Genomic DNA, 26,075 nt, shown 5'->3' with positions numbered 1-26,075 from the left:
GCTGAGGCTGGTTTTAAACTCATCTTTCTGTCTCAGCTTCTTTTTTTTTTTTTATATATATTTATTTTTTTTTTAGAGAGAGAGAGAATTTTTAATATTTATTTTTTAGTTCTCGGCGGACACAACATCTTTGTTGGTATGTGGTGCTGAGGATCGAACCCAGGCCGCACGCATGCCAGGCGAGCGCGCTACCGCTTGAGCCACATCCCCAGCCCCTGTCTCAGCTTCTTAAGCCATGCTGTGACTACAGGTGTTCACCACCACGCCCAGCTCAACTGAGATTTGAGCTCTAGAGATCAAAGAACAGACAGTGTTGCTAATTTTACAGATAGTGTCCTCAAGCTGGAGTTTTTTTTTTTTTTTTTTGTTTTTTTTTTTTTAGTGTAGTTAGAACATGCAGATTAGTATTTAGCTCAGTTTACAGGTGTAAAAACAGTTGTAACCTTAACTGTTTTATTGTTCTAATATAATAGTCCTGAATTTCTCTCAGTTAAACTGTCCATCTTTGTAGAGCATTGAGTTGTCATGTTGGATTCCTTGAACATAGCCATTTTTCTAAAGGCGTCACAATTGATTTTTTTCATGTTTAGATTTTTTTTATGTGTGAAATTGTTCCTACAGAAAACTTCAAGCAATGACTACTTTTAATGATGCCAACTCCTTCCGAGTACAAACTAGCAGTTTAACTTATAATTAATTACTCTACTTTTTTTTATATATATATTGGGAACATATATACTTCCATGATCTTACAGACCACCTCTAATCATGGACTTGTTAAATCACTCATTTGTAGAAAGAATGTTATGTAATTTTGTCATGGCTCTAATTATTGCCAGTGAGATATCTATAGATAGATAGATAGATAGATAGATAGATAGATCTCCATGGAGAATAATTTTTAAAAATCACCAGACTGTGTTGTAGGCATTGTCCTATTAACTCTTTAAATCCCAGTCCTTCTATTTCAGAGGTTATTATGAAACTTAAATAAGAGTGAAAAGGAAGCATTTTACGTTATTATCCCTCTCACTGCATTACTTTGGGCCCTATATATAGTAAATGCAGGGCTTAAAAAGTTTATTCTTTTCTTGAATCCAGGGGCGCTTAACCACTGAGCCATATTCCCATCCATTTTTATTTTTTATTTTGAGACAGAGTCTAAGTTGCTTAGGACCTTGCTAAGTTGCTAGGGCTGGCTTTGAACTTGTTATTCCCCTGCCTCAACCTCCCAAGCTGCTGGGATCATAGGCATGCACTACTATACCTGGCCTTATAAAGTTTATTCTCACCATTCCTGTTTCCATAAACATTTGCAGAAATCTGTTTTCTAAGAAAAAGTGAGTTTATAATTCAACTTTCATGCTGTAGGCATAGTTCTTCTGCTCTTGCCCATCTCATCTCATATCTCTTCTCATAAACTTACAAAATGTTCATGTGAAGAGTGGAAAGGAGAAGATTAAAAGAATTACTTTGTTATAGTTTTTCTTTTCTTTCTCAATCTTATCTGTGTTGCCTTTGTAGAGGACAGACTTTTTTTTCCCCTCTTTAAACAGAACTGAAGTTAACAGAAGCAAGTGTCATTCAAAACCGGTTATTATTTGTAGCTAACATTCAATTTTATTAATAACATTAATAGCAGTTAATGGTTACTGAGTTCTTAGTAGGTACAAGGCTGTGTACATTTTATTGAATCTAAAACAAACATTGGTAAGATACACCATTATTTTATCACTAAGAAAAAAATTGCTGCCACATAAAACTGGAGTAAAAATATTCAGTTAACATCTATTGAAATACTCCTTTAGGCTTAGATTTTTTTATTATATGTTATTCTTATACATACTTAAAAGGAAAACACAAGCAAGATAAATTAGTCATGTAGTTAAAATATTAAGATAATTATTTAGCATGGGTTTCTAACTTAAATTTCATAGTAATCCCAAAAGGAAGTTTCTTTTATTATACCCACTTTATAGATGCACGTGTAACCAAGACTTGGAAAGGTTCAATAGATTGTCCAGCAGTACACACTTGGTGTGTGGCCAAGGAAATAACCAAACCCAAGTCTGTCTGGCTGCAAATCCTATATTCTTGCCACTGTACTGTAGTGGCTCCATTCATATTCCCCAATAATTAACATCTTTAATATGGGTGCAGGAAGAATATCCAAATCTTTCAGAGAGCCAAAACAGTATATAATGCTACAGATAGTATTTCCTATAGGTTCCCAAGCTAAAATTTTAGTGACTGAAAACTTAAAAGTACCCCATGAAGATCTTCAGCTGAATATACATCCTACAATTCAGGTTTCTAATTTAGATGAGTGGGTCCCTCTGCATTTTGATCAAATTATTCTCATTTTCCTAATTAGCTATAGTGACTTTATAATGATTTTTGTATATCTACCCCAGCTTGAATTTTATAAAAATTAATGACATAGTAAAGTTTTCTATTATCAAGTGACAGAAAACAGAACTGTACTGATGGATTTCTTTCTCACTTGAATGAATAAATGTACCTGCCATTCCCACCTAATTTTTCATTCCAGAATGGTTTCAGACTCTTTGAGTACAAATCATTTTGACCTACCAAGTCTGGCATTGCCTGTCTATCCTGTAACCTCCTGTGTGCTGTTGATTTACTTAGATGTTTTTTGTTGTTTCTTTTAGTCTTGCTAGACGTAAGATGAATACTACTGAGAAATTTTATTTATAACTATACAAAGAAAAAAAAAGTGACACTTCATAACAAGCAGAGCCCACAAACAACTCTCTCCTTGGAACTTTAGGATTTTTTTCCCCTGGGAATAAATATCAATATTAAAAACTGGTACAGTCTCTCCTTATGTATTCAAGAGTATGGGCTAGAAAGAGTATCTTATGCTCCTGTCAGATGATAAATACAGAATTAGTAGGTGAACTTATAAATGAGGCAGAGATTTGATACTCAACCAAAATTATTCATTGAGCACATACAGAGTAGCCTTGCTCTCTGTGTGACACAAAAAACAAACAATATAAGCCATAGATTCCTCCTTCAAGAAGTATATAATGGGGCTGGGGTTGTGGCTCAGTGGTGGAGCGCTCACCTAGCACATGTGATGCCCTGAGTTCGATCCTCAGCACCACATAAAAATAAATAAATAAATAAAGGTATTGTGTCCAACTACAACTAAAAAATAAATATTTTTTAAAAAGAAGTATATAATGTTGTGAAAGGTAGAGACACTTCAAATAATATAAAGCATAATGTAATGCAAAGCATATTCTTCTCATAGGTTCAGACCTTACCTGCTGTAAGAGCTTAGAAGACGTAGGACAGTTGAGGGGGTTATGGAATAGTCGGGAGGGCCATAAAAAGAAGTTCAGAAAATAGGACTTGTACAAGTAGATGAAGGGGAACAACATCCCAGGCAGGGAAAATGACAGAGAAAAATGACCCAAGCAGTTAGCATGAAACAAGTCTCTCTTTAGAGTCACAAGTTATTCCAAGACCTGTCACAACTGATGAAAGCCTCCTTTGGAACACAGATCGTGTTCCACATTGATTGGATTCTCCTTGCTGTAGAAGGCTTTTATGTTTGTATTTTGTTGCTATGGAAAAGCATTAGGCACAGCCTGGCACTGTGGTGTATGCCTATAATCCTAGCCACTCTGGAGGCTGAGGCAGGAATCCAGATCACAAGTTCAAGGCCAGACTCAGCAGTTTGGTGAGTCCCTGTCTCAAAATGAAAAGAGAAGAAAAAGCATTAAGGCACAGCTTAGAGGACTTTATTGTATGTTTTAGTAAAATGTTGGCTAATTTGCATTATACTGGAGCCCACTGAAAACATATACCCTCCTATTAGATAGATTTTGATCTTCTGAGTTAGAGTTTTCTCCCTGTATCAATATGGGAACAGAAGAAAAGAGAACTTTACCTCCATCTCCAAGATTACTTTTTTAAAAGTATTTGATTTTTAGATGTTTTTTTTTTCTCTTCCTTTTTTTTTCTTTCTTTCTTTTTTTTTTTTTTTTTTTTTGGTGCTAAACATCAAATGCAGGGCCTTCACCCATGCTAGGCAAGCACCACTGAGCTACACTCCTAGCCTTTATTTTGTCATTCTGTTTTTATGTTTTAATCTAGTCATTCATTACAATGAGGAAGCAATCAATTATGAATCACCAAGCCCAGTGTAAATTCTGCATCTTAATTATTATTATTTCTTTTTTAAAATTTTTTTAGTTGTTGATAGACCTTTATTTTATTTATTAATTTGTGGTGCTGAGAATCAAACCCAGTGCCTCCCACATTCTAGGCAAGTGGGCTACCGCTGAGCCACAGCCCCAGCCCCAATTATTATTATTTCTTAACAGCTTTTATATCAGCTACTGCCTCCTAGTTTTCCACACCTTTAGGTAACATCAACACATCAAACCTGGTAATGGGTATTACACATCAGATAATGAACAAACTAAACCTCTGACTTATGAATGTTGACAAGCTGTCAGCAATGTTAGGGCATACGGAGTGTGGAATGGATTGTGTTTTTACCCAGGGGTAGATCCCAGAGCACTCTATAGAAATTATGGAGTCAGAGGAAAGCAATCCGATATTCAGGTAAGAGAAAATAGAGATAGGGATTCAATTTCATTTTGTTGCATATGGATTTCCAGTTTTCCCAGCACCATTTGTTGAAGATGCTATCCTTTCTCCAGTGCATGCTTTTGGCACCTTTCTCATAAGATAGTTGTAATTTTGTGGGTTAATCTCTGTGTCCTCTATTCTGTACCATTTGTATACAGCCTGTTTTGGTGCCAGTACCATGCTGTTTTTGTTACTATTGCTCTGTAGTATAGTTTAAGGTCTGGTATAGTGATACCACCTGTTTCACTCTTCCTGCTTAGAATTGCTTTAGCTATTCTGGGTCTTTTATGAATTTCATGATTGCTTTTTCTATTTCTATGAGGAATGCCATTGGGATTTTGATCTGTATAGTGCTTTTGGTTGTATGGTCATTTTAATAATATTAACTGCCTATCCATGAGCAAGATAGATCTTTCCACCTTCTAAGGTCTTCTTCTATTTCTCTCTTTAGGGTTCTGTAGTTTTCATTGTATATATCTTTCACCTTTTTTGTTAAGTTAATTCCCGAGTATTTTATTTTGGGGGGGGGGGGATATTGTGAATGGGTAGTTTTCCTCATTTCCCTCTCAGAGGATTTGTCACTGATATATAGAAATGCCTTTGATTTATGGATGTTGATTTTATATCCTGCCATTTTGCTGAATTCATTTACTAGTTCTAGAAGTTCCCTGGTGGAGTTTTTTTGGGTCTTCTAGATATAGAATCATATCGTCAGCAAATAGTGCTAGTTTAAGTTCTTCTTTTCCTATAGTTATTCCTTTAATTTCTTTTTTCTGTCTAATTGCTCTGGCCAGTGTTTCAAGAACTGTCTTGAATAGAAGTGGTGAGAGAGGGCATCCCTGTCTTGTTCCAGATTTTAGAGGGAATGCCTTCAGTTTTTCTCCGTTTAGAATGATGTTGGCCTGAGGCTTAGCGTAGATAGCCTTTACAATGTTGAGGTAAGTTCCTGTTATCCCTAGTTTTTCTAGTTTTTTGAACATAAAGGGGTGCTGTATTTTGTCAAATGCTTTTTCTGTGTCTATTGAGATGATCATATGGTTCTCATTGTTAAGTCTATTGATGTGATGAATTACATTTATTGATTTCCGTATGTTGAACCAACCTTGCATCCTAGGGTTGAATCCCACTTGATCATGGTATAAGATCTTTTTGATATGTTTTTGTATTCGATTTGCCAGAATTTTATTGAGAATTTTTGCATCTATGTTCATTAGAGATATTGGTCTGAAGTTTTCATATTATTGAAGGCAGAAGTGGGATATAAGAAGATCTGCTTGCTGACAGAGTCATCTTAAAGGAAGTTTTTAGCAATTTCATGAGGAAACATTTACTTCATAGAATGGTCAGAATATTAAAAAGCAGTTAATTTTGTCAGCGTTTAAGGCTTCATATTGATCAAGGTCTTAAGGAAAAATTACCAATAAATTTTATATGATTCAAGATGCTGTGTGAGTTAATGTCTAGAAAGCACTCGCTTAGAATAGGATCTGGCATGTAAGTGCTTGGTAAGTGTTGTTAGAGGTGATAGAATATTGTTGATTTCTTAACCTAGGGAGTTTTTCTGAATAAGTATAATATCTTCTTGGGGCTTCTTTTCTTAGAAACTGAACTGATTTTGTTTTGTTTTGTGCATTTTTCATAGCCTTGTAGCTAATGATACACATTTAAACTGAGAAGAAGAAAGTTAACTGGACTGTGAATTTTATTTGAGATTATTCCCTTTGTAGAGGGAATCTGATTAATTAGGCTTAAATTATCCCATTCTAATTTAAATTCCCAAACATTCAGAGTAGTTAAAAAGTCAGCAGACTAAAGTATTCACCATAAAGAAGTAACAAATGTTTTAGGAAATAGTTCTGTTCATTTGATTTAAACTGACAAAGCACATGCAGTTATCAAAATATTTCACTGTACCCCATTAATATGTACAATTTTTAAACTTTATATATCAGTAAAAATTTAAATATAAAAAAAGCAGACTAGATGACTTTTATAAACAGCTGATGATTGGCTGTTTTGTTCTGAAGATTTAATCATCACCTTTGATTGGTGTTGAGGAATATATGTTTTCATGGTTTGGGGGGTTTTGTTTGTTTTCTGGTGGTATTGGTATTTTGGGGTGTTTTTGTTTTTGTTTGGTGCAGTGTTGGGGATAAAATCCAGGACTGCATCATGATAGGCAATTCTCCACCACTGAACATGTTCCCAGCCTATACATTTTAGTATTTGTTTAAAATATAGGAACTTGCCAGGCATAGTGATAGAGCACACCTGTAATCCTAGAGACCCAGAAGGCTGAGACAGAAAGATCACAAATGTGAGAGGCCAGCCTGGGCAACTCAGTGAGACCTTGTCTCAAAAAACAAAGAGAGGTAGGGATGTAGCTCAGTGGTAGAGCATCCCTGGGTTCAATCCCTGGTACCACAAAACATAATAATAGTAGAAACTGTAGGTCAGTATTGAGTTAGCTTCTTATCTAACCAGGAAAGAGTTCTTAGATATAAACCTGTGAAAGAAGATCTATATATTTGGTTATAATAAAGGTTTTAAATTTCTATATATAAAACAGACTTTAAAAAAATTAGAAGATTAGCAGACTAGGCAAAAAGATTTGTAATATTAACAAAGAGAATATATTTTTAATTTTATAAGTTAAGATAAATATCAGCATTTCTGTTTGTAAATATAAGCAAAAAACATTTAAAAAATCAGAGGAAGAAATATAATTGACCAATACACATGTTAGAGAAATAGTCACCCTAGTCAAAGAAAGAGTAACTTAAATGAGTTTTTTTCCTGTGTAAAGTTGTTTTTAATTATCAAGCTTGATGTTGTTAAGGGTACTAAGATTATAAAATGACATATCTTTCTGGAAGTTAATTCAGAAAAATGACATTAAGAGCATTAAAGAGCTTATAGCTACTATTTTTACACTAAGGAGATTGGCAAAAAATAAAAGATCTGACAATACCAAGTGCTGATAAAAATGTGAACAATAGGGACTCTTTCATATACATAACTGATAAACATTATTAACATATTGGGGAAATAATTGGATTTTATCTTGAAAAGTCAGCAGTTGTTCTTCTAGATTGATACCCTAGTCTCAGAACTCTTGTTCCCTTTTCACCAGGACTCTTATGCAAGAATGTTCCTATTAGAGCTGGGGATGTAGTTCAGGTGTAAAGTTTGGGCTTAGCTTGTGCAAAGCCCTGGATTCAATCCCAGCACTACCATGAAGAACACTCATAACAGCATTTTTATAATAGCAAAATCTGGTGATAACTCAAATGTCCACTTACAGGGAAACTGATAAATAGTGGCATTTTTTAAAACAGTTGAAATCCGTAATAGAATAAAAATGAAAGCAGCACAGTTAAGTGTGTCAATCTTAAAAATATGTTGATTAAATAAAGCAAATTGCAGAAGAATACATCTAATATGAAACCATTTATGAAAGAAAGCAAAAGCAGACAGTTAAAAGAAGGAAAAAATTGAGAGAAAGCCAGGAATAAGGTTAGTATGAAAAATTAAAAGTAGAGTCAAAATTTTCTGTTCTTGTTAGAAGTGGACCACAAACTTGACTCTAAAGCTTTCCAATAAATGATATTAGAAAAAATTTATGATACCTTTAAAATAAGAATAAATCAACTGTTCTGATACCAAGGCCAGAAATTTCTCCCCAGATTATCTCTGCGGGCAAATTATTTAACTTCTTTCTACGTAACATTACTTTTTCTATAAAATGGAATAATCATAGTACCTGTTATATGGTGTTCTGAGAATTATTTAAGTTCCTAGGATAGCACCTGGCAGGTGATAAGCACTCAGGCATGTACTCATTAGCCATAACAAATGGCATTCTCAAGACTGTCCTTACAGAAGTAAGTATCATGAAGTAGCTATTATTAAGGGATAAGTGGTGAAATATTCCTCCCCTCAGATAGGGAATGTTCCCAACATTAGGACAGAGTGTTGTGAGCAAACGTTTTGAGCAAAACACTCAGTGTTTTGTCTGAGTTCAGTCAATACATATTTCCTGAGCTCCTTTGTTACACCAAGTTTTCCGTCTGGTAACTGAGAGGAGGGTACAGGACTTACTAAGCTGGTATTGTGCACCAGCCAACTCTAAGTACTTTAATCTTGGAATCATTTATATGTTGAATAATAAATAAAAGTTTTGAATGTACTTTTTCTACTCTTCAAATATGAAAGTAATATTCTGTAAAACTGAAGAAAGGCTAAGAAAAAGCAATATTGAAAGGATGCAGGAATAGTAATTGAACTTAATAGTCACAGTGAACAGAATAAACAGTTGAGGCTGTTACTTTCCAGAGAGGTGATATTATGGTGATAAAAATATTAATTGCAAAACAGGAGGGAAAATATTAATTGCTACGTTTTTTTAATCCTGACTAGATATCAAACTGTGCTAATATCTCTCTTTATGTTATCTCATTTAATCCATATGCAATAGTATTTTGAGGTCACAAATATTATCTCCAGAGGATAGGAAAGGCAGCAGAATACAACAGACATGAGTTTATCAATATGTAAAGCAATGAAGTGTAACTGATGTCATTCTGCAAGCTGTATACGGGGTAAAATGGGAGCTCATAACCCGCTTGAATCAAAATGTGAAATATGATATATCAAGAACTATGTAATGTTTTGAACAACCAACATTAAAAAAATAAATTAAAAAAAAAAAACAAATATTATCTCCATTTTTTTTGGTAAGGAGAAGCCAGCAAGTATGGATTTAAGCCAGAATTTGAACTCGGGCCTAAACACATATTTTTAGTCTCTTCAGTGAATCCATCCTTCTATGGAATGAAGCCAAAACTTATCAAGCTTTGGAAACCTTTTTCCAGATCTAAACTATTTTTTTCCCAACAAACTCAGCAAATATATTTTGATTTTTATTATCAGTAATAAATTCATGCATCAGTTTTATTATTTTCCTACTTGAGGCTGTCAGTCTGGCAGGTTAACTTTTTCCTGGTCTTACTATATGATTGGGATTTATATCAGTTAGTCAGTTGATTTCATCACCAGTCTGAACATTCTTTTAATTGTAGATGGACACAATACCTTTATTTATTTATTTTTATGTGATGCTGAGGATCGAACCCAGTGCCTCACATGTGCTAGGCAAGTGCTCTACCACTAAGCCACAACCCCAGCCCTCTGAACATTCTTTAAAACAATTTTTTAGTTGTAGATGGACACAATATTTGTTTGTTTGTTTTTATGTGGTGCTAGGGATCAAACCCAGTGCCTCATGAATGGTAGGCAAGCGCTCTACCACTGAGCCACAACCCCAGCCCCAATGATTTTTTTAAGACCCAGGTTTGGGTTTGTAGCTTAGGTTAGTCTCAAACTTTTAGGCTCAAGTAATCCTCCTGAGTTAGCCTCTCAAGTAGCTGGGCCTTACAGGCATATACCACCACACCCAGTTAAAACAGTTTTTAAAGTGGAAGTAATCTTTGAATTTCAAGTAGAAAAGTCTAGAGTTTAGGCTTAAAGTAAAGCTTTAAGAAGGGTACTCATGGCCTTGAGTCCTTTTGTGGCACCACGCATAAGGCTCTGAGTTTAATCCCCAGTATCATAAAAAAAGAAAAGGAAAAAAAAAACTATTTGACAGTTTGTAATCTCATGGTCCAGTCTCATCTCCAAAGTTTATTTTGGCCCATGCTGAGGACAGTGACCTTCTTCCTCAGCTTGCCAAGGCACAATATTAGTTTTGACAGTGAAGATGCCTCTTACATTTAAAGACCAAGAAAATTCAGGTTCCTGACAATCTGGCTTAGGGTTCTCTGGTGTACCAATCCAATTGCAGAAACACAGATTTCAGTTCCAACTATGAAATATATATGTCATGCTCACTGTGTAGGTTTACAGTACAAAACATTGCCTAATCGTTTTTTCTTTTGATGGATATAATGGTGAGACTCCTGACAGTATCAACAGTGGCATGGTTAAGATCTCAAAAGCCACATACTGTCAGAGTGAAAAACATAGATGTGTTCAGCTCAGTGGCCTGAGCTCTCCATACAGCTTGCATCATGCAGTTCAGAATCTAGAAAAAGCCTATCAAGAAATTTATCATTCTGAAATATTTGTATAAGGGAAGGGTTTACTCTGGGAGATAGACAAAGTTTTCTGAAAGGTAATTGTATGAAAGAAAGAAAATAGGATTGAAGTTCCTTTATTCTCCACAGGAGCAAACCTTCCTTCTATTATGTTTCAAAGACAAAAAAAAAAAGAGAGAGAGAGAGAATTTCCAGCAGAGATTCATTAACCACAAAAGTCTTTAACATATAAAGGCCCACTTGCAGATACTGATTGTTTTTCTTTTACTCTTTTTTAACCTTAATTTTGGACTTTGTTCATCATACATTTTCTTCTCTTCCTGACTTCCCATCTTCCTCAGGTCATTTCATATAGATATTTGTAGACCATCTGTCCTTCCAAAAGGCTGTCCCTTCTCTCAACAAGGGGCAGGGATGGGAATGGAGAGGCATAGTGTGGATAGAACGCCAAGAAAAATCTTGCAGACAGTTTTTTGGCTCCTCTTTTCTGGCCCTTCTTTGCCTGCCCTGCAGCCCCCTGGGGATCAACAGGGAGACAACAGCTTGTATCCATTTGAGAAAGTGGCAGTGGCACAAAAGGAAAGTGCTAGGTTGTTCAGCTTTCCTTTTAAACACAGAAAAGGGATACAGATGGTGGGTGGTGTGCTGGAACGCACATGTTCTGTGCCGTAGGATCAAATAGAATGGAAATTCTTAATTGTCATTGAAGTGGAACATAGGAGGTTCCAACATAAGTGGAACATATGTTTGGCTAAGGAAAATGCAAGCCAATGATTCATATTGCTTCCAAATATACAAGTAGAAGTTTTCTACATTGTGATAATTTTGTCCTAACCTGTGTCTTTCTCCAAAGGCTCTCCCTTACCTTGGAGATTGATTTCATGTGAGTACACCCACAGGATTGTCAAAGCTTGCGATACTTGGCCCATAGAGCCTTATATCTAGCTGCTACCCTTGAAAATTTAACCCCAGTGAAGGTCCTTGAGATACCACCCTCAAAAATCTTGGTAGGTCTTCAGTTAAAAAGTGTTAAATTAATAGGACATTAGTTCATGTCTGTTCCCATGAACAATTTTGTGGAAAGAAAAAATTCCCCATGGCTCATTCCAATCATGTTGAAGAGCTCAGAAATAGGCTTGACTGTAGCTCAGTGGTAAGAGTACTTGCCTAGCACGCACAAGACCCTAAGTTCAACCCACACCACGAGAAAGAAAAAGAGAAAAACCAACTGAGAAATGAGGCAGCCATGCCTCAAAGGACCCTGCAAGTATAAACAGAGGTGCTGCCCAAAATCAAATTATAGAGCTAAAGTAGTAACTTTCGAAATTAGCCGTAATACATGGATAAACTGAATTTTATAGTTTTTAAGCCTTTTAGTTCCAACTTAATAATAATAGAACCCATTATCAGAAGCCAGTTCAAATTTTCAAAAGAATAGTGGTAAAAATGCTAATTTAAACATCAGAATTGCTACTTGGGAATCTGCTGGAAATTTTCTTTTTGCCTTTGAAACATTACATAGGGAAGCTTTGCCCCTGTGGAGAATAAAGGCCTTTCTGTAAGCCTTGAGCAGGCCGAAGCTGCTGCCAGTGTTATGGACAAGAAACATTTCAGTGTTAAATCTGTCTTGTGGCATGAAGCTGAAAACTCATCTAGTGCAAATATAGGGGACTGTCCCACAGCTGTGAAACCCTCCAGACAAGGGGAGAGTAAAGGTTCTAAATTGTTAAAGCCTGGCTCCAAGAGCAGGGGCCTCTGCTTTGTTTCAGAAGAAGTCCAAAGATGAACTATGCAAGCCCAGCTTTTACCCAGGTATCAGATTTCCCTGAAAATCGGATCTCAACGTTGCAGAAACTGTGTCCATTTACAAAATTTCGACAGCCATCCATTTTGTTTCAGGATGCTAAATTGAACCATAAATCAAACTTAAATTGAATCCTGAAAACTTTTGGTATTGTCAGAAATTAATCAGCTCTATAGAAGTGATGGTGTGACAAACATGATATATTGAGTGGTTGAGTTGAAAGGGAGGCCTTCACTTAATATTGATGATGTTGATTTCTTTGCAGATAGTTTTGCTTCTTACTTAACTATGACTTATAAGCCCCATGGCTGTCTTAGTTTATCTAAAACAGCATAGTGCTGTCCTTCAAGTTGCATAGGTACCACTGCTTCCAAGCATTCAGATAGTCTTTGGACCTAGCAGGGCTGGGTTTGAATCCCAGCTCTGTTACATGTAGCTGCACATTGCCTCAGTTTTCTTGTCTGCAATGTGAAACTAATAATAGCTGTTTCATAGAACTATTAGTGATTAAATGAAAGAAGTATAGATGGATTACCTGGCACATAGTACATGCTCAGTAAATGGTGATATTATTAAGGTAAATGGTGATATTATTAAGGTTTTGTGCCTTCCTCATTGCTATAGTCTCATCAGTGACTAAACTTACCAAGCCAGTTAAGAAAATGAGAATTGAAAGAGAATTCACTTTTGACTATTTCATGTCTCATGTGTGGATCTCATCTCCCTCCTAGATTCAGGTGAGGTCCCTGAGAATAGAAGCATAATTTTTTCCTTCTTTTCTGTACCCCACAATGATAAGTACAAGTGTTCATCAACTAGAAGACATTCAGGAAACGCTTGTTGATGTGAACTTACTTAGTACCATCTTAGGTCTATGTATGCCCCTCTCATAAGAACAGATTTGGCTCTGCTGTCTAGAAATCCAAAAATCTCCCTGTGTTTTCTATTTTCCAGTAAAACCATGGAGAAATTTTGCCATCTTCAAATCATTTCTATTTGATTATTGGGCCATAGCTAGCCATTTTATTATTTGTTTATAAGAATCATTAACATTGCAGCTGCAACTGAGATAGCTTTCTTGTCTCCACTTTAAATGAAATTTTTATTTTCTAATTATCATTTAGATTAAGAAGTCCTTTATACTTAACATTTCATCTTCGTATTTAAATATATTTAAGAACTGGGGATGTAGCTCGATAGTAAAGTGCTTGCCTACCAATAAATAAATACTATTTATTTATTTTTTTCAGCAGTTTTTGTAGCAAACAAGTCTAATGTAGGCATCCTACATTTTATGTATTTTTTTTTCCTGAGCTCTGTTGATGTCCTAACATGCAGTTAAGCATTTTAGGGGAAACTTGAAAATACATTACTTTTATCTGAAATCCTCAAAGATCTGAGTGTATAACAATATAGAATATACATTGAGAAACTGACTTGACTTTACATATATGTAACTGATCAGATTTATAATAATTAGCTTTTAAATTCTCTCTGAGAAGCAAGGACACAGATGACCTTAATTATTACTAATTATTACTTATTACTAAAAATAGCGTGGATTTATATGGAGCTTTAAAATCATGTTTATCCTCACAAGGATGTTCCTGACCTATGGAGAAGTATTAGAGGCTATTGAGTTCTTTTTTATCTTTGAGAAAATTGAGGACCAGGGTAGTTGGGCAACTTCTCTTAAGTCATAGTTAATGACAAATCTGATCTTAAAAGTTGGCTCTTCTGTTTCTTGGTAGTTTTTTCAGTTCTTGCAAGCTTTATGCAACTATGTTCTTAACACAATTGATCATTCTACATTCCACATCAAAATATTACCATTTGACTCCAAGAACACTCTTTTTTTTCTCTCTCTCAGTTTGAACGCCATGATCCTGTAGATGGGAGAATTACTGAGAGGCAATTTGGTGGCATGCTGCTGGCCTACAGTGGGGTACAGTCCAAAAAGCTGACTGCTATGCAGAAGCAGCTCAAGAAGCACTTCAAAGAAGGAAAGGTAGGTCACTTTGGATGGAGAAAGAAAAGAAGCCATGGGAACTTCTGGTTATTGCAAAGGTAACAACATAATAGTGAGAAGAAGTTATGAACTAATTCATCTTTAATACTGAAGATGCAAAGGGAGAAAAAAAAATAAGAAGAGAAGAGAGTCCAGAATAACCCTAACTTTCTTGTTCAGGCAAAAGTTGGTACTGTGCACTGAAATGGAGAATTTCAGCAGGAGGCTAGCTTGAATTGAAAGAAGAAGTTCAGTTGTGGATGTCTTGAGTTTAAGATATTGTTAACTCTCCAAATAGAGATAATCAGCAGACAACTAGATATTCTGTCTGTCTGCAGTTGATTTAGGAATCATCAGTACACTGTTAGAGTTAAAATCATGAGAACAGAAAGATTTCCAAGGAAGGCATTACACAGAAAAGAGCTGTGGGCCAAGAATCCAGTGGAACACTAACATTTAAGCATCTCAGGAAGGAAATCTAGAAGAAATGATTATAGAAATACTTAGAGAGAGTAGTGAAATCAAAGTGAAGGAAAGAAAGAAGGTTCAGGAACTGAGGTTCTGCATTGTCCTGTGCAACAGAGAGGCACTAGTAAGATAATGATGAACCTATCTGTTGGTTTTGGTGAAACGGTAGTAACTGATGACCTTTGGGAGAGCTGTTCCGTTAGAGTAATACAGTTGGAAGGCAAATTAGATGAAAGTAAGGAAGAAAAGAAAGAGAAAAAAGAAGAGAAGGTATAGACAGAGGGAAGTTACATATGCAAAATTTTGAGTTAATGCATTAACCTATTATGGCTGCTATACCAAAATACAACAGACTTTGAGTGGTTTTAACAACAGAAGTTTACTTTTTCATAGTTGGAGAATGTGTCGTCAGATAAGCTTTCCTCAGTACACATGGATAGACAACAGCTCTTCGGTGGTATTTCTCCTTATAAAGATACTAATCCTATCAGATTAGGGCCCACTTTATGACTTCATTTTCCCTTCTTATTTCCTTTGAGGCCCCCATTTTAGCTGTACTAAGAGGACAATGGTTTCAGCACATGGATTTGGGGAGGGAGGTGGGGACACAAACAGTCCATAATCAGCAGGAAAAACAAACATGGCACATTGAGGAACTGAAAAGAGATAGTGTGGTTTAATCATACTGAATAAGAAGAAAGACCTGAGATGAGGTCAGAGAGGGAGATGAGGGCCAGGAAATATATGAGTTAGGATTAGAAGGCACCAAATTTATTCACAGTGCAGTGAGATGCTACTAAAGACACTACTGAAATGACATGGTTGTATATATGTTTGGAGAGAGTCCCGGAGAGGAGTTTGGAAAGAAATGAGCTTAAAAGCAAATAGTTTGATAATAAGATTATTAGAGAGTTTAGGAATGGTTACACATGCCTGTAATCCCAGCTACTCATGAGGCTAAGGCAAGAGGATCTCAAGTTCAAGGCTAGACTTAGCAATTTAGCAAGGCCCTGTCTCAAAAATAAAACCATAAAAAGGGCTGGGATGAGGCTCAGTAGTAGAGCACCCCTAGTGTTGAAAAAAAAAACGAGAGAGAATTTAGGAAGAGATGATCTAGAGTTTTTAACAGCTCTGAGATTTAAGATCAGGGATTCATTCTAACTCTACTCAACACCGCTCTCTGATACCTTTTACCACTAGCTATACCTAGTGCAAAAAGGAAAAAAAGAAAAGGGTAAATGTTGGAACCCACTCAGCACTGGGGGTTTTGCCAGCTGGTGGGATGAACAAACGGGCACATACCAGCTAAGAAGTCGGGTCTCTAAAAGACCGCACCTGCGCATGTACACGCTCACACAGACACATACAAAGGAGAACCCAAATCTTTTCCCCAAATCCCATGATGTCCTGCTGGACAATGATTACCATCTGGCCATGACCAGACAACTGACCTGGCAGTAAAAATGTTCCATGAGAGATTACCAAGGTAATGTGATATGATGGACATGAAACTTCTTGTCACTTTAACGATTCAATAATAAGCCAGGCTTGGTGGTTCACACCGGTAATCCCAGCAGCTCCGGAGGCTGAGGCAGGAGGATCGCCAGTTCAAAGCCAGCCCAGCAAAAGCAACATGCTAACAACTCATTGAGACTCTATCTCTAAATAAAATACAAAAGAAAATAGGTCTGTGGATGTAGCTCAGTGGTTGAGTGCCGCTGAGTTCAATCCCCAGTAACCTGCCCCAACCCACACACACACAAAAAAAAGATTCAATAATAAGGGCTTGAGGTGTGGCTTGTGATAGAGTGCTTGCCTTGCATGCACAAGGTTGAGTTTAATCCCCAGCACCACCAAAAAAAAAAAAAAAAAAAGCTAAATATTCATTTATTGAACATAAGAATACTATAGCTAGTGCTTATCCCAGTTTCCTTAGTCTTTTTGACTTTGTATAAGAAATCTTGAATGAATAGCATTGTCTCAAGTTGGTGAAAAGCACTTCTCAAGCAGACTTTTTCCTTCTTGTCTTGGATGTTGAAAAGCTAAAAGGACCCCTAAACCAGGCTGTGGGCTGCAACTGAGGACAGGTCAGGCCCTGAGAAAAAGCACAGCTCCTCTGAACTCAGTGCAGCCTGTTGCCACAGCAGGTATTCTTTTAGTTCTGGGTAAACTGATCATTAATGAAAAGTGAGAGAGTGAAGTATTTCTCTCCCAGAGAGTTCTTCTACACAACCTAATACTTGGCTTATGTATATAGGAGATTTTTATTTCAGAAAATTGGTTACAAGTGTTCAGGTGGATTTTGTAGGCCCTTGCCAAAAGCATAGTATTTTTTTAAGTATTTATTTTTTAGTTGTAGTTGGACACAATATCTTTATTTTACTTATTTATTTTTATATGGTGTTAAGGATCGAGCCCAGGGCCTCACCTGTGCTAGGCAAGTGCTCTACCGCTGAGTCACAACTCCAGCCCAAAAGCATAGTATTTGCATTAGGAAACATTCTCTTTTTTTCTAACCAGACTTATTTTAAAGGTTTGTCCACACATTGATTTGATCTTTATTATTTAATAAAATATGATAGACTAATTCATATTTTATTATGAACTTAAATTTTAAAAAGCAATAAATTAGGTGTTGGAGATATCCTTGAAGAAATAGGGTGCTTTAAGCTTTGGCAGGAGTTAATTTAGGACCTGAAGACCTTGGAAAAGAGCTCTGAAATGGAAGGGCATATTTTGTCAAATGATGAAAATCTGGAGTGCTAAATTACTTCTGGCCAGAATTTCTAGCCTGCTTTAGAAAGGAGATGAAGATTGATTATCCTCTTGTGTTGATTAGTTTGTGAACATAGCAATTAACTACAATGAAAGTTAATGAAGGGCCTTTGCTCCTAAGGTTACCAGTCTCTAGGACCATGACTCATTAAAGGGAAAATCAACATCAGTTTTCTAATTGCTTCTTTTATTCCATTTGGATTTGTTAACATGAAAATAAAAGTTTTCATTTACCTCACATTAATCAGTTTCTGTATGGGATTCTATGTTAAGATATCAAATCAGACTGAAAAAGATTGAATTTTCTAATGGTGGTATTCAGTAAACATTTGCATGTAACCTTATGATCATGCAGTGCTTCACAACCATTTCTCTGTTTTTCTGGGGACTGAACCCAAAGGCACTTTACTAATGAGCTACATCCCCAGCCCTTTTTATTTTTTATTTTGACACAGGGTCTCACTAACTTGTTGAGGCTATCCTTGAACTTGCAATCCTCCTGCCTCAGCCTCCTGAGTCTCTGGGGTATCCATCTGCCCTGTTAGATATGATTGTGCTTTTGAGAATACAGAGGCAGAGAAAGAGAAATTAATAACCCATCCAGAGTCTAGACTGAAATACAAGGCTTCCTAATCCAGATCTTATCTTTTTCATAGCAAAGTGCTATTTGTCCTAACCATATTCCTCCTCTAATGCAGTACTTCTCAACAATAGGATCACTTGGGGATTTTTTTAAGAAATGCGGTTGTCAGGACCTTCTTCAAACCTATTAAGCCAAAATCTCAGTGGGTAGTTCCAGGCATCTGTTCCTTAAAGGCTCCCCTGGTTTCACTTCTCTCCACCTTTCTCCTCTTTTCTAACTCTCAAGGTCCTGCTCATACAAAGAAAAGAGTCTTCAGAGTTTAATAGAGTAAATTTATTACCACTAGTTTTGTAGTGATAAGCATGCTGACTTACTAAGGACTTCTACCTCCTACTTACCTAGTACTTTATGTGCATATCTTCTCTCCATTTATCATAACAATCCTGCTTGATAAATGTCGTTTTTCAGATGGTTCTCAACCTTATTTGCCAGAGATCACATACTATCTTGATAGATGTGCAAAATACAAAACCAAGGACTATCTTTAATAATTCATAATCTTCTTACTAATGACCCTATTTGTTGCCACTTTTTATTCTCTGTGGTTTGAATAAACACAAGGTTTGGGGGAAATAAGAAACCAGTGTCAGCAGGCTCCAACCTAAAGCTCTTTGGGAGATAGTTAGAAAGGAAAGTTATGGGAGCAGATGTTGAAGGACCTTAAATCCTAGGCTAAGAAGTTTGAGAGTTTATCCAACTACAGTGGGAAATCACTGAGATTTTTGAGAAGATGAAGATTTAAGAAAGTGGTGTTTCAGAAAGATTAGATACTTATAGAATATAAGAAACAGAAATGGTATAATTTCCCCTGCTGCAAGGCCACAATTGAAGAGGAGTCTGGGGTTTACAGTAGGGATGCTTTAGGAAGCAGGAGATTGAACAAAGGGGAGATGAGGAGATTGGTGGAGGTATGTTATATAAGGAGGAAGGAAGGAGACTATTTTATCTTTTCAGTGGGCCATAAAGGAAACTCGGGCAATTGCACTGACTCCTAGTAGATGGGTTTGCTATGACTGATTTTAAAAAACAGAGCCAGAGAATCATCTATTACAGTGTGTCGTCCACGGCCTGTCAGCACTGGATAGATATCTAGCTTTACAGCTGACTCCACATGAAGCCTAATTTTCCTTCCCCCTTTTCTCATCTATTCCAACTGCATTTTATTTTTTAAAACAACTTTATTGAGGTACAATTTATATACCATAGAAGTCATCTATTTTAAGTGTACAGTTCAATGATTCTTAGTAAATTCAGAGTGATGCAGTCATCACTGCCATCCCATTTCAGAACATTTCCAGAACATTTCTACTCCAGAAAGATACCTCACGCTAATTTTCAGTCAGTTTCAACCTCTGCAGGTTTGCCTGTTCTGGAAATTTTATATAAATGAAGCCATAATAATGTAGTCTTTTTCTGTCTGGCTTCTTTTACTTAGCATAATGTTTTTAAGGTTTATCTATGTTGATGTTTGTACTAATAGTTTATCTTTTTATTGCTGAGTAGTAAATATAGATATATTATACTTAGATATACTACATTTTGCTTATCCATTTACCAGCTGATAAACAATTGAATTGTTTCCATTAACAACTTTTATGAATAATGCTGCCATGAAAATTTACATATAAATCTTTATATCAACCTTTGTTTTTATTTCTTTTGAGAAGATTCCTAGGAGTGAAGTAGCTGGACCATATGATATATTTATGTTTAACTTTTTTTTCTTTTTTTTTTTTTTAGTTGTAGATGGACACAATACCTTTATTTTATTTATTTATTTATTTTTATGCAGTGCAGAAGGATCAAACCCAGTGCCTTACACATGTTAGGCGAGCGCTCTACCACTGAGCCACCACCCCAGCCCTATTTATGTTAAGCTGGCAAACTATTTTCCAAAATGGTTGTATCATTTTATGTTTCCACATGAATGTATAAGAATTCCAGTTTCTCCACATCCTCAACAACACTTTGTTATTGTCTATTTTTTATTACCGTCATTCTAATAAATGTAGTAGTATATCATTGTGGTTTTCATTTGCATTTTCCCAATGACTGATGATGAGAATCATTTCATGTATTTAGCCATTCATCTATCTTATTTGGTAAAATGTCTTTTCAAACCTTTTTTTTTTTTTTTTTTTTTGCCATGCTAAGGATGGAACTTGGGCCTTACGCATGCTAGGCCAGTGCTCTACCACTGAGCTACACCCCTATCCCCAAATCATCTTTTAAATCAAGTTACTGGTCTTCTCATTTAATTGTAAGAGTTCTTTATGTAATTCTGGGTACAAGTCCTTTGTCAAACAAGTGGTTTTCAAATATTTTCTCCCAGTCTGTGATTTGTCTGTTTTCCCAGTATTTTGAAGCACAAATTTTAAAAATTTTGATGAAGTCTAATTTATCAATTTTTTTCTTCTATGGATTGTACTGTAGGTGTGTTATGTAACAGTTCTTGGTTTCTTCAAGATGATGAAGATTTTTTCCTGTTCTAAAATTTTGTCAATTGCTTTTAGTTTTGAAAGAGACAGTTCATTTAACTTCCTAACGTTAAGTTCATTTTTACACAACTTGGTGTCTCTACTGTCTACAAATTACTATTAATCTCATCTTTTTAAATTACCTAGAGCCCAGTCTCATCTAAGTCCATCTTTCTAAAGGCAGATAGATAACTAATTTGTTGAATAGTTAATCACAGGAGAAGACAAGTTCTTCATTTCTTATGTCCCCACCTCCCCTTTTTCAAGTGAAACCTTCTGTTGCCAAACCTAAGGGGAGGATATTTCCTTTTGACTACTATGTCTGCAGTTGACATCACTTGCCAGCAAATTATACATAAGCTATAGCCTTCCAGCTCAACATGAAGCAAGCATGTCTTTCAATCTTCTTTTTTTTATTATTAATTTTTTAATGTGCTGAGGATTGAACCCAGTGCCTCACATTTGCCAGACAAGTGCTCTACCACTGAGCCACAACCCTAGTCCCCTTTCAAATTTCATTTTAACATCCACAAAGCTCATGTCATAGTCTTACTCTAGTTTTTTTCTAATAGCCCTCTGGATTTTTACTAAAATAGGTACCAAGAAATAAGAATTTTGTGACTGGTGTCATCTTTTCTTTAAGGCAGCCTATCTATCTAAATTATAAGTTCCATAAAATCAAGGCCCATGTCCAGTACAATTTTATTTCTCTCACTGTTCTTGGCATAGTGCTGAGTGGTTAGTTAATGCTTAATAAATATTTTTTATTTTATATATATAAAATAAAGGCCAAGTGTCATATACTTAGATTTAATAATGATGTAATGTGATTTGTATCCCACTGTTTTTCTAAATCATCAAATGATAGCCACTCAATTCATATTGTTCTTTCTGATCTCAAATAATTCTCAGCATAAATAGACTAGTCTGGGACTATAGTATTTAATGTTTCGCAAAAAAAATAGCTAGCAAGCATTAGAGGTTGTTTTTCAGAGTGAGAAATATTTTCTCTACAGTGTCCTTTCTGTTTTAGGGATTTTTTGCGGAGATAGGAGGTATTGGGAATTGAACCTAGAGGTACTTAACCACTGAATCACATCCCCAGCCCTTTTTATTTTTGTTTTGAGACAGGATGTTGCTTAGTTGCTTAGGGCCTCACTAAATTACTAAAGCTGGCCTCAAACTTGTGATCCTCCTACCTCAACCTCCTGGGTTTCTGGGATTACAGGCATACATGAGCATACCTGGTAAGTTATTGTTTAACGGGTAAGGACTTCCCATTTGGAAAGGTGAACAAAATTCTGGAGATGAATGGTGGTGATGACTGCCCAATAGCATGAATATACTTAATGCCACTGAATTGTACACTTAAAATGGTTTCAGTGGTAACTTTTGCTTATATTAACACATACACAAGACATGTTAAACCTTTACTTATTAAAGTATGGATTTATGTAGGGAATAAGACAGAGAACTGATTTATTGAAAGGATTTTTGAAGATAAAAGGCTAACATAAAATCCCTAAAACAAGGTGCTGGGGTTGTAGTGCTCTAGCATGTGTGAGCACTTGCCTAGCATGTGTGAGACCCTGAGTTCAATCCCCAACACCACATAAAAATAAATAAACAAAAGTATTATGTTCATCTACAACTAAAAATATTTTTTAAAAAAAAACTCCCTAAAAGAGACTGGGTGGCACACTCCTGTCATCCCAGTGACTCTGGAGGTTGAGGCAGGAGTATCACAAGTTCAAGGCCAGCCTCAACAATTTAGCAAGGCCCTAAGCAACTAAATGAGAACCTGTCTGTCTCAAAATAAAAAAAATATGAAGAGCCCTAGCTCTGGGCCTCCATGTCACAGTCAAGAAATTGACCTCAAAGTATAAAATATGGGCCTTGCAGTTCACTGCCAAAAATCATGGAATTTGGTACATAGTAGATACTCCATAAATGTTTGAATGAATGCTTGAATACAGATGCACTATTGCCAGAATGCATACTATATAATTTCATTCATAAAGTTAAAAAGCAGATAAAATTAAACTATTTCTGCTTAAGGATGCATAAATAAGTAACAGTGTTACTTAGGGGGAAAAAAGGCAAGGAAATGAATCTCCTAAAAGTAATAATAATTACTGGGGGGTACAGGAAGGGGTAGAAATTATGACTGGGAAGGGACACTTTGTGGGGAAAGAAAGAGGCTTCCAAAATATTGACAATGATTGTCTCTTCCTTGACATGAATGGAGAGTCTTTGGGTGTTCATTTTAGAACAGTTTGTTAAGTTGTAAATTTGTATTTTATGCACCTTTCCATATGGCCTTCATATTCTACAATATTTGTAAATTCTCTGATTCTCAGGAGGAAAAACTTATAAAAGCTCCTGTGACATAATTATAGTAACCATATTTTAGCTCTCTGATAAAATGAAAGATACAATCAGCCTAGTTTGGAGAGTATCAGAAAAAAACTGTGGATTGTCTTATTAAGGTTACCTCCTTATTGAGTTCCTGATGTGGTTTCCTGGCCTCAATGGTTTAAGAAATGGAAATCCAAAGAGAAGCAGCACTAAATAGAAGCTAGTCAACATCTGCAATCCATTAAAGACCCGAGGCTTCATTAAAAATGTCTATAGCATTCCCCAGTGTTTCCATTTCTTAGAAACTGTTTTCATTTCCATCACAGCTTGATATGTGAGAAGTGAGGAAAAGGCGAATGGCACAGCTCTTCCTCCCTGTAAAGGAACTCTCAGTAGCCCCTATTTTATAGAACTACTTTCACTTGAGCCATCATAGAATGGAAAATTAAGGAGTTGGGGATGTAGCTCAGTGGCAGAGCACTGGCCTAGCATGTTTGAGACCCTGAGTTTAATCTCCAGCACTACACAGAAAAAAAGAAAGTAGAGTTAAGATGTACAAACACTGAACAGCTTTTGAAAAGGATGATTTCATTAGTAGTTTCTAAATTGAAATAATGAACAGCTTCCCTATTGCTTGGGTTTTGCTAAATACTGAAATTCATTCCCTATACATTGCTAACTTTGGTGGTTCTTTAATTAGCTTAAGCTTCAGAAAGCTTAGCTGGCCTGTGCAACTATTCAAATGAAAGTCCTGGCTCTGATATAACTTCTTAAGATGTATAACAGATCAAGTGGCTACAGCCCACTTAGGAAGTGTCATAATAGATAGTGTGACTAATGGGAAAGCATAGTTAGAACTATTTTTAATAGATATCCAGCCATCACTACAAGCAGCTTTATGTCATGCTCTACACATGAAGTAGAAGCAATTAGCCAATTTGCTTTTCTCAGGGTAAGATTCTAGAATTTTGTTTCCCTATTATGTACAAATTTGACATTCCTTGACTAATAATTTATTCAGTCTCTGATCTAGACATGAGCACAGATTTCTGCCTTAAAGCCATGAGTAGCTGCCTAGCTTTCTGCACTGTGTGCTGCTTTTTACTTCAAGCCTTACCTTGCTGTCTCTCTTTTTAGGGTCTGACGTTTCAAGAGGTGGAGAACTTCTTTACTTTCCTAAAGAATATTAATGATGTGGACACTGCTTTGAGCTTTTACCATATGGCTGGAGCATCTCTTGATAAAGGTAATTAAACCCAAAAGTTTTCTCTTGAAAGTATAAATATTGAATCTGCAATCTATTAGATGACTGCCCTTCCTTAACAGTAAAATGCCAGATTTTCTTAATATTATCTTTTATTCATTTTGTTTTTGTCGGCACTATGTGAGCCTTGCATTTCACCTTGAGATGCCAAGCTCAGCAAATACATTTCAATATGTGAAATGCTGTAGTCAGGGCAGATGCCCATCTTTAAATGATTAGCCTTGAAAACAGTCATTTAAGCAGAAGCACAATGCATGAAACTGCAGGACTTCTTTCATCTGAGCCAGAGTTATAGCATACATAATGAAAAGCTGAAGTCATTCTGCAATTCAATTTTTGTCTTTGATGAGAAGGAGTGATAGGTTTATTTCTTATATTAAAGATTCTAAAAATAAAATCATGACTCAAAATAGGACCCCCTGTTGGTTTATTTCATATAGGTTCAGTTAGAATTTATACAGGCAGTATGAAAAAGTAGAGGGATCAAAAGCACAATTTTTCATTTTACATTTTATTGTGAAATTTTTCAGACTTTCAGAGCAGTCAAAATAATTATTTAAAGAATATCCATGGGGCCAGGTGCAGTGGCGCATGCCTGTAATCTCAGTGGCTTGGGAAGCTGAGACAGGAGGATCATGAGTTCAAAGCCAGCCTCAGCAAGACGAGGTGCTAAGTAACTCAGTGAGACTCTGTCTCTAAATAAAATACAAATGTGGCTCAGTGGTTGAGTGCCCCTGAGTTCAACCCCTGGTACCAAAAAAAAAAAAAGGAATATCCATCTATCCAGCTCAATTAACTTACTGTATTGGCTTGATCATATATCTATGCATAGCTTTATCCCTCTAACTATTCATCAGTCTCTTATTTTTTGGTACAAAGTTGCAGATGTAAGAATGCTTCACTTCCATTAATGCTGGTTCAATGCTTGTTAAAGTTACTTCTTCCCCCCTCAAGGTCAGTTTCTGTCCCCACTTATCAAAAGGCAACTTTTATTCTGATTAATAAACCAAAGATTAATATTACTTATTCTAGAACTTCATACAATGTACATTCTTTCTACGATTTCTCTCAACATAATGTTTTTAAGATTCATATATGTCATTGTACATGTCAGTAGTTAAATTCTTTTTTATGAGGAGTAGGAATCTATTGTATAAATAGCCCAAAGTTCATCTTTTTTCTATCTCTGGACACTTTGGCTGTTCCCAGTTTTTGACTATATTCATTATCTAAAATTGCTTTGAACATTCTTGCACAAGTTTTTTGTGAATATTTTTTTTCATTTGTCTTGGGCAAACACCTGCCTATAAGTGGAATTGCTGAGTCCAAGGGCAGGTGACTATTTATTCTGTATAAAAAGAAAATGTGGCTTTCTAGTTTTACCTTCACCATTTATTGAAAAGGTGCTCCATTGGTTTGCTTTGACACATTAGTGTGAAAGCACTATTTTCAGGGCTCTCTATTCTCCAACATTAACCATGTATCTCTCTGTATGCCCACATTCACTTGATTACTGTAACTTTCTAGAAAATGTTTAGGTGTCAGCTCTTGTAA

The 26,075-nt window shown here is 35.9% G+C and overlaps 1 protein-coding gene across 3 annotated transcripts in view; it reads left to right on the top strand.

The window, feature by feature from the left end:
- Micu1 (mitochondrial calcium uptake 1) overlaps positions 1 to 26,075 on the top strand; it is a 178,748-nt gene that overhangs the window by 127,558 nt on the left and 25,115 nt on the right. For all 3 annotated transcript variants that reach the window (XM_026405812.2, XM_026405809.2, XM_026405811.2), the window contains 2 exons: positions 14,399 to 14,536; positions 24,395 to 24,503. In XM_026405812.2, coding sequence (XP_026261597.1) covers positions 14,399 to 14,536; positions 24,395 to 24,503 — 247 coding nt within the window. The remainder of the gene's footprint in view (positions 1 to 14,398; positions 14,537 to 24,394; positions 24,504 to 26,075) is intronic.

Source organism: Urocitellus parryii, chromosome 5 (assembly GCF_045843805.1).
Source record: "Urocitellus parryii isolate mUroPar1 chromosome 5, mUroPar1.hap1, whole genome shotgun sequence".
NCBI classification, from domain to species: Eukaryota; Metazoa; Chordata; class Mammalia; order Rodentia; family Sciuridae; genus Urocitellus; species Urocitellus parryii.
This window is presented reverse-complemented; position numbering and strand designations above follow the sequence as displayed.